Source organism: Xiphias gladius, chromosome 19, assembly GCF_016859285.1.
Source record: "Xiphias gladius isolate SHS-SW01 ecotype Sanya breed wild chromosome 19, ASM1685928v1, whole genome shotgun sequence".
NCBI lineage: Eukaryota > Metazoa > Chordata > Actinopteri > Istiophoriformes > Xiphiidae > Xiphias > Xiphias gladius.
The window spans coordinates 10,566,608-10,578,646 of record NC_053418.1 but is presented as its reverse complement, the minus strand read 5'-3'; the positions used below and the strand labels follow the sequence as shown (position 1 = coordinate 10,578,646).

General features: G+C 40.6%; 1 protein-coding gene across 1 annotated transcript; it reads left to right on the top strand.

The window, feature by feature from the left end:
• The first annotated feature begins 4,755 nt into the window (after window positions 1-4,755).
• Window positions 4,756-7,827, top strand: ptger4a (prostaglandin E receptor 4 (subtype EP4) a). Its single transcript, XM_040155492.1, has 2 exons — window positions 4,756-5,831; window positions 6,311-7,827. The coding sequence occupies exons 1-2, from the start codon at window positions 5,049-5,051 to the stop codon at window positions 6,857-6,859; spliced, it is 1,332 nt and encodes a 443-aa protein (XP_040011426.1). The 5' UTR covers window positions 4,756-5,048; the 3' UTR covers window positions 6,860-7,827.
• Window positions 7,828-12,039: the final 4,212 nt, after the last annotated feature.

Here is a 12,039-nt window from a genome sequence, read left to right as displayed (position 1 = left end):
TTGTACTATTTTGGGAAATATTCCCTTCATGCCCAGAGTTAGATCACCATTAATAATACTCTCTGTTAATGTGTAGCTGGAGCCAGCAGCTTAGCTTAAAGACTGGACCAGTATCATCCTGAGTTCTCTGCTCCCTGCCAAGATTTTGCTTTTTCTTCAGGTTTAACCAACAACATATAACATATTGAACATAGCACCTTGTGCTGGTAAGTGGATTTTATTACCTTTGGACAGAGCTAGGCTATTTGTTTCCCCCATGTTTCCAGTCTTTGCGCTAAGCTGCTACTGTCTATAGATCCATATTTACTGTACACACATGAGGGATATAATTCTTCTCATCTACTTTTTGGCAAGAAAGCGAATAAGCGTGTTTCCCAAAATGTTGAACTATTACTTTAAACCTACATGGCAGAGAAGTCTTTAAAGATCTCAAAAAAAAGGACACTTGAACATATACAATTACATGCAAAGTGGGCAAACTCCATCTGCCGTGTGATACAATCAAAAGCTCCGAAACAGCTACTAATTGTGCTATTGCATAGTCTGTTTCATCAGTTGTGAAATGTGTGGGTGTGTCAGCAGTGCATCCCTGCACATGTTCTGCGGAATTACACCTGGAATGAAGACAGCTTTCTCTGACCCAACCCACAAGCTACCAAATGTGTCTGTACCTGTCCACCGAGATCATGCTTTACTGTATAGGGAAGTTTTTTTTTTTTCCTGAACAAAATGGACCGTGACAAACCATAATCTCAGGCAATCAATCATAGGCTCGACCTCAATATTGAACCAAAACCAAAATGCATTGTTGCAAGGGAAGTCCTCCAGAACTAATCCTAAATGTAGTGCGTCACACACCTGTACTTGCATTTCTAGTTTTTATCCCTTGGTATAATTTCCCCTCTTTTCTAAGAAACAAAGTTAAATCCCTGTCAGCTACCACGGGGGAGAAAGTAAGGAGTGTTTTGGACCAATCTGCAATACTCTGAAGATATAGGAGTCTATAGAGCCAACATAACCTTTCCATGACACAATGTAGTAATTCCAGGAATTAAAGCCCTGGAAGAAATAGTTTGGGAAGTAGTTTTTTCTTCGCACAGCAAAACAAAACATGCAAAACAAACTCTGAGTTAGCAGTGCAACCACGCTGCAGGTTATCTGACCTCAACAAACAAATCCAGGAAAAGCGCATTCATGAAAACTCCAATCTTTCACATCTACTTACAGCCCATTTTGCATGTCTTGAAACGAGACACACATGTACAGGAGTACGCAAAAGAAATCATATATTATGGGCTGTGTACGCACAGGGCAACATACACACACACACATTACATAACAGCTCGTTTATCAAAGAGTTGATATGTTAAGGCCAATATTATTATATACAGACTAAGTATGAGGAGCATGCTTAAAAAAATATCATTTTTTCAAGGTTATACAACGCCTATAGGGTTTCTCCTTGTTCTTTGTTTAAATAAATGCCAGAAATTGCAACAAAGAAAAGAAACAAGTCTGTTTTCCAAAAGCAAAGGGTCAGTCAGGCGGGATGACGTCAGGCAGCAGGGCTCAAGGTCTTAATTCCTCAGAGTTCAACATGTTCTGTGAAAGCAGTCGCAGTCTAGCTGAGTGGAGGAAACAGTGTGTGTCTGTAAATTTTCACTCATGGAGATCTGTATTTATTCAAAGATTCTGTTCTGATTCAAGTTATTCAGATGCTCAAAATCCCACTGCTTAGACAGCAAGCCCATGCCGCTTGTCGACAACTGATGCCACCGACAGCTCAGGGTTAAGTACGAGATGCGCGAGGCTGACGCATTCCAGCCACAAGGCTGTCTCGCCCACTGCTGACATCATCAGCACAGCTAAACCCCACCCACCCGAGCACGGTGACGAGCGTGTGGCAGAGCTGGTTTGTTTGTCTGAGCAAACAAACACGTAACAGTCAGGGAAATCATAAGGAACACTGAACATCTTAGTCACTCAGGCATTCATTCGATTTTTTTTTTTAGGTTGAGAATTTTATCTCGCCCAAAAGAGGGAAATCTTTTTTGCAACTTATCAGGACAAAAAAAAAAAAAAAAAAAGCTGGGCAGATCAAAAAGCATTAACAAAAACATGAATTGAGTGCAATACACCTCACGCTTTGCATGTGATAACATTACCACTTTTTTTGGTCATCTTACTGCCAGTCTTATACAGAAGGCAGTAGGTGTGGGTGTTTTGGAGCAGGTCATACACCGCCTGTGTGTATAGCCCTCATATGTTTGCCCTTTGATCCAGCTGAGCACTTGAGATTTCTGGGAAACTCTCAACGGGGCGCTACGACCGTTGATGTATTATACAAACTGGATGCCGCACTCAAAGATGGGGCCCAGGCACTTGAACGAAAATTGCTCGCCTAGAAAGAGTGGAAACCAACCTTGTTTGCAGTCGGAGGTATCTTGTCAACAGTTTTACAGATTTATAATGATGGCTGAGGGGAAAAAGGTTTTTTGGGCTGCAGGGGACGTCGCAATACTGCGAGTGACCACTGGGAAAAATTGGCAGCAATGCTGAGTGGAGAAAGGTGTCCAGTTGTCTTAATATATCCATGGGGCTTACGCAGAGACTGCTGTTTATTCCCCGTTTACAACCCACGGTCTGCATCATTTCATTTAACCATGACTGTTCCATTACTTTAACCACGTGTTAATATTCTATCCATGATGACCAACGTCCTCTAACCTTAATGAAGTACTTATTTTAACCCAAACCATGACCTTTCCCTAAACCTAACCGAGTTGTTTGTGCACCTAAACCTCACCAAAATTTTTATCTCTGGTGTATTTTCTGTCACCTTGGGGGCACTAATTCAGTCAATGTTCCGATGGCTCATATCAGAGGGTAGAGATGAAAGACCTACAGTATATCATTGTTTAGGTTGGAGAACGTGTGATAAAACTGTAATGCAGAAACTGAAAAGTAACTTGTTTTGAAGAGATTCATATGTGGTTTTCAAAATCGGAAGTCTACGTGAATATTCATAATGGAGGGAGATCAGCTACAAGTCATATATTAATTATATCGAGTTTTGCATTGTTCCGCTCACAAAAGGATAATGTTGCAGGTTGCTTTACCAACTTTACTGTGTTTTTCCCTTTGCTGTAGAGAGTTTTACGGATTTTCCGAGGTCAGTTGTGTTTTGCACCTCACTGTTTACATTCTGCCAAAATACAAGAAGCCACACCAGCAAGGCAACCGAAAACTAGCCTACTGACGCCTTTGCCGGTCTTCGTCAAGAGTCCATCAAGAGTCTCCCAAGTATTTCCAGTAAAGTTATATAAAGTCATGCTAAATTGAAAACGGCCTTGGATTTCTTCCTTGTTCGCCAACTGATGTTCATTGTGCTGCCATTTGTGGTTGGAGGCTATATTGCAATAACACTAATGTCGGATCTCTGGCTGTTCCAATACAGTGAAGCAGCTTTAAAGTTTCAAATCCAGTCGAGTCTCAAGTTTTTCAAGTCTCACTGGAGACAAACCACAGTCCAAGTTTCTACAGCTCTGAGATGGATGCAGAATAAATGCTTTTTAGTTCTTTTTACTCTTTTTTTTTCACAAATTATACAAAACAATAATTTAAAACAAATATGAATTTGTAAATTGCATCGTAAATGTGTCATAGACATGTTTAACGAATAATTTGTGATAATTACAAATCCAATTATTAATCATCAGTTGTGCATATAGTCATGAGAATCGAACATGGAAATTTACTTTTATTTGAAATAAATAACTCACTGTTAATAAAATGTTTTAAAAAACTCATTAAACTAAATGGTGCTTGTCTGTATCGAACAGAAATAAAATACGGCTTTCCTTCTTGTCTACCTGCGGTGTCTTAAATTAATGTCACGGCTCACACTGAATTTATATAGATATGGGAGATATCACCTACTTTTCTATTTACTGTTGTGAAGAACTCAAGCCCAGCCATTTGGACAGAGAAATATCTGATTCCAGGAGTTCATAAAGTGAATCATCACTTGTTTTGTTTTTCGCAGTTTAAGTCACCAGAACTGCCATCGTGTCAGGGACTCTGGTGTCGTCACAAACTTCTTTTCATCGAAATTTTTCCAGAGAGGATCTGTTTTTACTGAGAATGTTTGACTTTTTGTCAGCAGGATACCTGACAGGTTTATAATTATGTTTGCATGAAATTTAAGTAAGTGATTTCCTCGGGTAGTATTGTGCAGCAATGTCTTTTATTTTAGATCTTATTTGTGTCTAATATGTCTAATTTGCTCTTTTTCTTAAATCAGCAGTGGAAGTGGAACTTTTTACACCAGTCTTTAAAATTACAGAAATATTTGCTTCTAAAAATAAACTTATTCTGCATGTTTTGGTTGGAACTGATTCTAAGTTCCTGTGGATACAAGCCTCAACTCATTTGCTAAAATGTAAGTTTAAATTAAATATTATTTTTTCTTTTTCATTCCACTGCTAAGGTAGATGTAAAGGCACGAAATCACAATCAAGTTATTTGAGGAATTACCTAACCTAATACTTATAAACTATGTGATTCTTGTACAACATTTGCAGTGAGTTTAGATTAACCTCTGTGTGATGGTATTATGCAATATGTCCGAGGCCTTTCCTGCACCAGACTGAAGGGCTGATGAGGGTTGTGAAGTGAAGTGAAGGGGAGGGACTGAACCCTGCAGGAAGTTTGAGGGCCGAGCCTCATTTCAGTTAAGTCACCGGTGTCTCTGTAGCCTGCGTCTATCTCTCTGTCCTGGTGAGTGAAATCTGCTTCTGTCTTGCACAGCTAGCTGAGGATCTGACAGCAAAACACCACAGCAGCAGCAGCAGGCAGAGGATGCTCTGGAGGGGCTGAAAGTTTTTCAGAAGTTGTATTTATTTATTTATTTATTTTTTAAGATAAGGTTTTTGACAATGTTGCTCAGGCTTCTTTCAAATGCAAGTAAGTGTCATGATTTGGACTGGAAATACTGGCGCTGAGAAAGTTGTTCCAGTCGTCTTGAACTGCGCTTGAGGGGCATAAGAATGAATAATCAATCGATGACAGGGACGACCATGGTCCCGACCATTCCGTCTATTATGTTCATTTTCGGGGTGGTTGGGAATGTCATCGCCATCGTAGTTCTCTGTAAATCTCGCAAAGAGCAGAAAGAAACCACGTTTTACACGCTGGTGTGTGGGCTGGCGGTCACGGACCTCCTGGGCACAATGCTGGCCAGTCCTGTCACCATCGCCATTTATGTGAAAGGATCGTGGCCCGGAGAGGACCCGCTGTGCCAGTACTTTGGGTTCACCATGCTTTTCTTCTCTCTGGCGGGGCTCAGTATCATCTGTGCCATGTCGGTGGAGAGATACATCGCCATAAACCATGCCTACTTCTACAATGACTATGTGGACCAAAAGCTGGCGGGGTTGACCCTCCTGGCGATATACATCTCCAACGCGCTTTTCTGCGCCCTGCCGATTATTGGCTTTGGGCAGGTGAAGAAACAATACCCGCAAACCTGGTGCTTTTTGGAGTGGAGGAGCAACAAGACCAGTGATGCAGCCTACTCCTACATGTATGCGGGTTTCAGCTCTCTTCTTATTCTCGCCACTGTTATCTGCAACGTGCTGGTGTGTGTGGCTTTGATCCGTATGCACCGGCGCTTCGTGCGCAGGATGTCGCTGGGAGCCGATCTGGGGCGCACCGTGGACCCCCGGAGGAGAGGACGCAGTTTCGGGCGTCTGGCCGGTGCAGAGATTCAGATGGTTATTCTGCTCATAGGCACGTCGGCAGTGGTGCTCATCTGCTCCATCCCACTTGTTGTAAGTTCTGTTCTCTCCGCTCCCTGTGGGCTAATTCTAACCATTACGCACGTTTTTTGCGCAGGGCTTTCTTACGCACAAATCTTAAAACATTTTTCTTGTGTACTAAATAACCTTTCCTTCCCCTTTTCAAGCCACTACTCTCTTCCCCCCTCTGTCCGTTATGCACGTTTTACGCACGACCCTTTTCACACAAATTATTCGCACAAAAAAAAAAAAAATTTTATACATGGAACAATCCGTTCATGCAGTTTGATCCAAATCCAAGTGGCTCGTTAGAGGGTAAAGTTAAAATATATCTCTATTCGTATTAAATGACTTTTCTTTCTGTTGGCTACTCTGGTGCTCCCATGTTTTTATTAGTGGCTTTCTCACTCTTCCTCTCGAACACACACACATGCACATCCAAAGCTGAAAAGTTACAGGCAATTTAAACCATTTATCCATCTACTTAGCCACTCTTCTCATTCACCTTGCAGGCTCGGGTGTTTTTGAACCAGCTTTACAAGACTCCAGTTGAGCTGAAGTTGGACAAAAACCCAGATCTAAGAGCGATACGCTTCGCCTCCTTCAACCCTATTCTAGACCCCTGGATCTACATCCTGCTGCGCAAGGCTGTTCTGCTCAAGCTCATTGAGAAAATCAAGTGCCTGTTTTGTAAGATGGGAGCGAGGAGGCAACAGAGACAGGGAAACTTCCACTGTATAGATGCTCATCAGCTGTCCTTGGTCATCTCCAACCAGGGCTCTCTGCGAGATGTCACCAGCAACTCCCAGACCTTCCTCTACCTGCCAGAGGGAATTGAGTTGTACACTGGAAGCTGTCGTAAAGCAGAAAGACTCTCTGGTTCCCGACCACCATCGGTCGGAAACCCGCGAGCATCTTATTCGTCTGAGCAAGACAGCGTTGGAGCTCAGACCAGTGAAGGGACAACTGTATTCAGGGATCTTTCGGCCTTGCCCTGCCCAAAAGATCCGGCACTTCAGGTGTCACTGAGCACTGAGACAGTGGAGGAGAAATGCATCTGAACTAACTCTGAATCTGGACAAAGTTCTCAGATGGCTCTGAGGTAGATTATCTACTGAATTCCTTCTCCTTAAGTGAACTTTTAAACCCCTGAAAAATGGGTGTAGGCACATAAAAATAATAACTGACTCTACGCGGGAAGTCCGGCACATGCAGCGTGAAATAAACTGAGCAACTTGAAGTGCTGTGAGCTTTATCGTCTGGTGTTCTCTGTTTCAGCACCCAGCTACCTCAGTGATGACTATCTCTGACTGTGTGAGCGGATTTTGTCATTATGCCCTAAACAGACGTTATTAAAACAGAAGATGACCCACTTCGTCGTGACTCAAGTGTCAGCGATGGAAAGCTCTCCTTCCTGATTTCAGCTACTTTGTTCAATCACTGTGGAAACCTTTACTGTAAAGTACATGGGGCTAGTAATTTAGATCACTTTAGTCACAAGCTTGTGGTCAATATGGTAAATGAAAACAGTATTGAATGTGATCCTTATGAGTAATCCCTGGCACATGTACTACCGCCGTAAGGATTGATTTGTTTAACAAACTCTATTGTAAAGTGCTTTTTGAAGGACATATTGTGTTAGTTCCATGACTAATGTAAACTGCAGTATTATTATGTGGTGAACACCAACGTTTTTGTTCCTCAGCCCTGGAACACACACAAATATGTCAACTCAAATCGTAAAAACCGTGTTTTCCATCTTACAATGAGGGTACAAAGATTCCTGTGCCATGGTTATTAACACCAAACTGTTTTAATCTGACTGGGTTTTTGAACAATTTGTCCGCAGCTACAGAAAACGTGGTGTAAATCAGTGGACACGTGTTGCTTGATGTTGAGTATTAGGATGTTGATATTTCAACAAAGCTGTCAGCTTGAGAAAATGGTGTTCTATATGATCAGTGTTGTGTAAAATATTGTTTGTAATAAAATTATTCTTCTCTAGGAGAAGGTTCTTGTTAGTGACCCACAACTCCATATTTCTGTACCGTTATTAAATTGTATGAATCACGTAGTTTGATCAGTATTCATCATCATGAATTGCTATCTTCCGGCACTAACAGCCATAAAATCAGAACTTAAATAATCAGAGTACGTATTTACGTCATGTTATGTATCAGTTAGGACTGCAACCGACAGTTATTTTCATTACCAATTATTCTGCTGATTATTTTCTCACTGAATCAATTTATTGTTCAGTCAAAAATGTTAGAATATTGTGAAAAATACCCGTCACAGCTTCCAGGAACCCAAGACGATGCCTTCGAATTGTTTGTTTTGTCTGAGCAACAGTCCAAAACCCAAAGATATTCAGTTTACAGTGATATAAAACAGAGAAAATCAGAAATAACTCACATATTTTAAGCTGGTACCAGCAAATGCTTGGCATTTTGCTTTTAAACACACCAATTGACAAAATACTTGCCAAGTTCAGCTCTAGTATTAATTAGACAGAAATCTGAGGTTTCTTAATTCCACATCTCTAAATTGAAATATTCAAATTTGCAAAAGAGTTATTACTTTGTCAATCAAGGACCAGTTATTCAGAACAGTTTTTTTCTGATCAGATTCTGTGTTTAGCTGCATTTTTTCCAGTGGCAGAGTTCCCCTTTATTAACGTGGTATAGTGTCAGTCATTCGACACATTCTGCTCCCGTCTCACCACCATATAATAGACTGAACTTTTGAACTCCTGCTTGTTTGAGCTTTCCCACCCGAATGAGCTTTATGTCTTTATTTTCAGCAGCTTTGAGGCACACAGTCTGCCCCCTTTACCCTGTTATTAAATCGACTCCAGAATGTTGCTTAATGTTACAGATTATGTTCTGCCTTCCTTGTTTCTCTTGTTGCTGTTTATATTCGATAAACGTGCATAAACGCTGAGAAACACGCCCCTCTGGATTTTACAATACAATGATATTTGGTTAAAGGTAGCGTTTGAAATACAAATGGCTTCTTAAATAAGATCTTTTAGTTTATTTTTAAGTGATGCACTTTATTTTTCATTTTGTTTATATTGTCATGTAGTATGAAGTCGGTGGATACATTGTTCAGCATGGTTTTTTATTTGCTGTTATATCACTGTTCATATTTGCAAACATGACTTGGTGTGTGCCAAAACTGAGCAAAAAATAACTGAGAACTTTTGTGTGTTCAGGAATACAAATGTGCACACTTTCCAACGCAGCTGTAAATTAACATCAGCCCTATCAGTTCATAGCAAACATGGCCTATCGCATGCTGTCATATGACAATATGAGCACAAAGCTTCTCATACTCACTTTCGTTCTTGCTACGTTGTGGTGAGATCATCTCATGACCCCCATTAGCAAAGATAAATGGCCCAGAGAAGAGCAGGCTACCACTTTTCCAAAGTTCATAGACAATTAAACAAAACCTTAACACTCAAAATCAAGATTTTTGTAGGCTTCCAAAAAAAGAAAAGCCTCTGGATCTTGGTAATGTGTCAAATAGCTAATGCCAGACACACACAGAAACGGAGAAAAAAAAGAGAGATTGTCAGTCTGATGGAAAAAAAAAAAAAAACAGGGTCTCGGGAAGTAGACCTGGCCGAGGGACCTTATCTCCTGAAACAATAAACACAATCTAAGCCTCCAATTCATTGTAGTTAAGCTTAAACAAGCAATGCAGTGGCTAAGGCAAACACATTGCAGAGATGCCTAAAACACAGAGGGATAGAGTATCCTCCAGACTCTGGAAACAACACACAATAATTGAATTAAACAGTGAAAAATGGGATTGTAGAACAGTGAGACACTATAACGAGCCTTCCACTTCTCAGCAATTCAATCCTCTTTGCTCTCACCAGAATCTGCCTTACCTAATTACATTTATAAATGGAAAACCAATGGGGCTGATATTTACCATCTGTGCGAACAGGTGTATATTCGCATCCCATACAAATGAGCTGCATCTGACCTCAAGCAGTTTTAAACCAAATCCACTCCAAATTTCAGCAGTAAATGAGGACATTTAATAGTAGTAATAGGAGGAAGATTTCTGGGTTTATTAGGGTGGAGGTGATGATGCTTGGATAAGAGGATCCTATGTGGTATATAACTCGACATGAATGTTGTCACAGGCCTGTGAAGCTGCTTTACGTCAGTGGGGTCCTTCATTGATAAATGGCAGAAAACACCTGCTGCTCCAACATATCTGCTGTCAGCCTCGGATGAATAGGACACAAAACAATACCAGGCTGGAAATACAATAGAGCCACGGCAGAACTGGTGCAGGAAGTGATAAATGCCTTAGAGTGGTGTAGGAGTCTGTGCTTCTTCCCTTGATTGATGGGGAAAAAAACTGGAATGAAATGTAATTCATGACTACTATGATGTTTCAGGGGCAGTTTCTCCCACATTAGTGACAAGATCACTCAGAACAGTGAGGTTCTTGTTTGGGGATAAAGGTGAATACTTAAAGGATCAGTTCACCTCAAATTACAAAAAAAAAAAAAATAGTTTTCTCATTTACTTCTAATGGTATCTAGCCATCCAGGTGGCTTTTCGATATTTGTTGCCCTCCCACCTATTTCTTTGGTAGAAAGGAGATCCAACGAAAAGTGTTCACAGCTTCAATGCTGCGTGCACCGCAAACCAAATCCTATTCACTCCCATTGTAATAAGGGGACACATCACTGATTTTACACGAGGATCAGTTCACTCTTCACAGGAAATACTACTCAGTCAGTGAAAAGTCAGAGGCTGTAGTGGGAGCTTTCTATTTAAGTTGGGCTTGGCTTGGACTGAGACTATTTTACAGTAATCATGCATTACAAACTGAGGGTGTGGAATTTGAAATACATAGCATAGGTGCTTACCAGACAGAGATTGTCTAATGAAAGTTGCTACTGAGGTGCCAAGTGCCTCCGGTTCCAGAAGTTAGAGTCCTTTTAATTTTTCCCATAGACAACATTATGTGACTCACAGTTGGAGCATGTTTCTGTGTTAAGCAACACTGAGGGTATTGCAGAAAAAAAAAGGAAATGGGAATACTGAATGGGAAACAATGTTTCTGGAAACAGCAGATACTCGTAGGTGTCCGTGAGCATCCGCTGCGCTGACCTTGACAATTTAAAAAAAAAAAAAAAAATCTGTCCCTGATAAGTTCTCCAACTTCATGGAAGTGCAAGTATTAAATTGCTTAAGTGTTCCTTTAAAGTGTTGGCAGAGCAGATATCTCAACCACTGGACAGATAAAACCAAAACTATCTGCATGCATAGATAGCACTAAAGGAAGGTAAGTGAGTTATTTCATTTTTTTAGGTGAAATGACTTCTATAACTCCAACTAAAAACCAAAAGTGTAAACGTCTGTAAAAGTATGGCAGTGCCCCTCTGTTTGAAAATGCAGTTTTCACAGTGGTTGTCATGTCTTACTATTTTCTGTATAGTTTATTTTTAAAATAACATTTTACTTTATTTTATTTTGTTTAACCTTCATTTACCCAGGTAAGTCCCACTGAGATCAGCAACATTTTCAATTTGATACAAAACAATACGAAATCTGTTCAAATATACTGACAACACATGACAGTACTAATAAAGAAATGTAAATGTTCTTTTTTGGTAAAATTTTCGCTTTTTTATCACACATAAGTACATCTTTACTAACATTATGCTCAGTGCAGCCATGCGTTCAGTCTTGTGAAAAGCTCCGGGGCAGGAATTTGTCACCCCCCCTGACTCTGCTAAATCCCTCACAAATATACAGTATGTAGAGAGACTTATTTCAAAGGTTTTACAGCAGAATTATGTACACCAGCAAGTTCCCATGAAATCGGCAGCTGATTGGTAACATGGATATCCATTCTTATTAAGTTATTGTGTGTGTCATTGCACGTGCGTGTGCGTGTGTGTGTGTGAGGGGGGGGTTATTCACGTGGGTCACATTCATCAAAGCACTTTTCCACAGTGCACATATCTCTGGGTTTAGAGTTCACTGAGTCAGAAATATCCATATATTTCCAATTGATCTCAGTCACAGACCTCCCAAGGAAATTTGGTTTGTTTGTACAAACTAAATGTTTCTGGGGAAACGGGCCGCATGGGGTCCTGATGAAAGATTAACAGTTGAAATCAGTGTGTCATCTGGCACCTGCTGTGCACCTCCCATGCTCTGGGTTAAAATCATACTAGCGAAATCAGTTGTATGTTTTCCTC